General features: G+C 39.6%; 1 protein-coding gene across 1 annotated transcript in view; it reads left to right on the top strand.

Moving 5' to 3' along the window:
* Positions 1-797: 797 nt before the first annotated feature.
* Positions 798-3,445, top strand: part of dlx4b (distal-less homeobox 4b) — a 4,873-nt gene continuing 2,225 nt past the window's right edge. The window contains exons 1-2 of the mRNA XM_069155908.1: positions 798-1,300; positions 2,241-2,434. Coding sequence (XP_069012009.1) covers positions 985-1,300; positions 2,241-2,434 — 510 coding nt within the window. The 5' untranslated portion in view covers positions 798-984. The remainder of the gene's footprint in view (positions 1,301-2,240; positions 2,435-3,445) is intronic.

Here is a 3,445-nt window from a genome sequence, read left to right as displayed (position 1 = left end):
ACCTCTCTAACTCTTTGCAGTGTATTAGCTGTTCATTAGCCGGTGCCCCAGCAGAATGTTGAAAATTAGACATTAATGGAATCTATTTAATTTAAAATTGAATAGATGACAATAGAGAGAATTTCTAATAAACTTGGAGAATTATTGCAGTACTAAAGCTATTATTAGATAACGTTAATTTAAAGTATTTTGGCAAAAAGTCAGCGCGTAAACTTAATAAACGAAAACAACGCTGTCTCATTTACTTTGATCATTAACACCAAATAATATTTTTTTTATTACATACACTCAAACATTCTACATATCAATTTTGTATATATATATATATATATATATATATATATATATATATATATACATATATATACATATATATACATATATATACATATATATACATATATGTATAAAGACCTTCAGGGTGACCTAATTATCGAACTTTGTTTTATGTTTAATTCGACAAATAAATATATTTATTTTGTATCTATTTTAGGTAGATTTCTCGAAGCATTGTGTTTTAGGGGAAATGTTTACTTATAAGAGTAGGATCAAATTTATAAAATTTCCACCTGGCCAAAAAATTATTTATTTCATAATCCATGTGTGGAAGGAGGCGCCTCGGCCGTAGAGCTGCATCCTGTATCATATGTTAATGAAGTTAATGGTGGAGCTCCAGTGACAGCCGGCTGCTGAAGACCAATCAGAGAGCTCGCAGATGGAGTGCAGTATGTTCGAGGCTCTGCGAGCAGGAGGTGTTTGAAGAACTATGTCAGCTCCTCTGGTGATGTAAAGAAGGATCCCTTTCACTTTTATCAGATTTTTGCCTGACAAACAGTCATCAACATGCGCACTGTAACGTATTACTGCGGGGACGTTTTTTCACCAACACGGCAATGGATTTAAGCGTGGATTTGTTCCAGGTTGTCTGACAGAACTCATGAAACCCTCTTCAGAGCGACGGTTTATGGACTCGCATATTAGCTAATGATGTCTATGGGGTTCATGCCTGACAGTCTGAATGGCTCAGATCCCTCCAAATCGGCCTTTCTAGAGTTTGCCCACGGACACCCGGCGCACCAGCAGCACTCTCCCGGACTCTCTCACATTTACCCTGTTCATGGCTTGCACGCTACCGGGCATTCCCAGCACGAAAGTCCTTTTCCTGGCAACACGTCCTATGGCCGCTCTTTGGGCTACGCCTACCCAGGCGCGGTGAACACTCATCCCCCGTCTGCTTACATGCCCTACCAGCACAGCAATCACAGCAGCAGTCTGGTCCACAGCAGATTAGAGCAGACAGGTATGTGAGAAAGTCAAATCGAGCAGGACTAAATTGCTGTATCATTAATGGCTATAAAATAGATTTGCCATCGTGCTTAAGCGTAATTACGCACAAGGCGCGCGTTTTTTCCTGGCGAGAAAAATCGAGCATTTCAAGCTTTAGTAAGTTAACAAAAATAAAGTGGGTGTTTTTCTTCATATAAAAATGTCTTATAATCACAGTTTGCTGCAGGCACTGGCGTCAGCAAACATTATTCCCTTTCAATCATTAAAAAGTATAAACACGGTCCAGAATTAAACCACCGAGTGTTGGAGGGATGCGTCCTCTTTGCCACTTATGCTTATGCTCTTTATATAATGAAGGCAGATGGTGCCATTAATTTTATTGACCATAATTTTCTGTGGGTAATTCCAATTATAGCCCTTGTAGCCTGGGCCTACATCAGGGACGTGTTTTTACCCTCATTGTTTGTGCACATAAACACAACAATTCCAGAAAATAAAAATCTTTTCCTCCTGTGTACTTGTGGGAATTCTAAGAACAAAGATTGCAACCAGTTTTCAAAAAGATCCAGAAAGCCACGAGAACCCCTCACTTATAGATTAAATTAAGGTTCAATTACAGGAAATTCCTATTTTTATATGGTAATTAAATAAAAATGTAAGCTTACTTATTTCTTTTGGACTTAAGGCCTCAATGTTTTCGTATTTATTGGGTGCAGGGCCTGTCAGTTGTATCCAGGTACTATATTTCTGTTTGAACTAAATCTGTAAAACGGAACCATTAATCAGTGCTCTTGTGTTGTTTGAAACTGCACATTTAGTTTGATAGGGTCAGGCTAAAAGTCAGTTCAGGTATGATATCGGTGACTTTTACTGTTTCTCTTAAACGTACAGCCTGAACACGAAAAGCCATCAATCAACCTTGAACTCTGCCTGTTTTCTGTTTCGCCAACAAGATCGCGACAAGTCTACGGCGATTGAAAACAGGGATATTCGTCTGAATGGCAAGGGGAAGAAAATCCGGAAGCCTCGGACCATCTACTCCAGTTTGCAGCTGCAGGCTCTGCATCAGCGCTTCCAGCAGACCCAGTACCTGGCCTTACCGGAGCGCGCTGACCTGGCGGCCAAGCTGGGGCTCACCCAGACTCAGGTGGGCCTCAAACTCACACAGCAGTCCTGAATGAATCAGGGAAAGCGTAGCGGAGTTTCGGGTCGAAGATTACGCGAACTATATTAGCACATTAATAATAATAGGGGAATTTAGCAGGTTGGAGAGGAAGCTAAAATATTCAGCACAACCTTTGAGGCTAAAATATATCAGCTGCACAACATTTTGCATTTAGGTGATTATTATTAAGCAATCTGGAATTTTAATGTTTTATATTCTAATGTTTCGAATTGATCTAACTCACAGCAGACTGAGGAAAAATGTAACTGAGCGATAGAGGATGTTGTTGGTTATCCGCACACGGCTGAAGAGGAAACCTCTTATTTGCAGCATTATGAGGATCACACGCTTCTTCACATCAAATGAAAAGCTAATTTGTAACTCAATCCTTAAATGCGAGCCTTATTTACTGTACTTAATTACGTAGCTATATTCCCTTTGTCTGACGTGGTCCTTGAAGTGGTCTTTGTGAACAGAGCATGACCGCAGCAGTTAGGTTATAAAATTATCAAAGGAAAAATATATTTCAGCCATTACAGGTTAACAAAAGCAGGGATTACCAGCACGTTTCAAAAGTTTCGCAATAATTTATTATAAATATTTACCATGTGGAATTAAACCAATATGTATTTGTCTCTATAGCTCGTTATTTGTCCGATTTTAGTGTTATGTTTGGGCTCTACCAGCTCGTTAACGCAAAGAGGTCTGGGTAATATGTTAGTCTAAATATCCTCAACAGGTTAATGCTTCCTCACATACGTAAACACCTGCAGTCTGTGGTCAACACACACTGGCTATATGGTTTCACACGTGCGCAATGTATACACACGCGTTATAATTGCACGTGCACTTTCGAGACAAACAAGTGCACGTGATTCTGTCAACTAATCACTCCCAAATGGGACAAAGTGAGGCCTTCAGGTGTCACCTTGCTCTTTATTTCTCCACTTTCATCGCAAAAGTTGTTGCATTATAAGAGATACTGAACTAATA

The sequence above is a fragment of the Embiotoca jacksoni genome, unplaced genomic scaffold, assembly GCF_022577435.1.
Source record: "Embiotoca jacksoni isolate LCO1_2020_lvr unplaced genomic scaffold, fEmbJac1.0.p SCAF_20, whole genome shotgun sequence".
In the NCBI taxonomy this organism is placed as follows: domain Eukaryota; kingdom Metazoa; phylum Chordata; class Actinopteri; family Embiotocidae; genus Embiotoca; species Embiotoca jacksoni.
The sequence above is the reverse complement of the archived record's forward strand: the minus strand, read 5'-3'. Positions and strand labels throughout refer to the sequence as shown.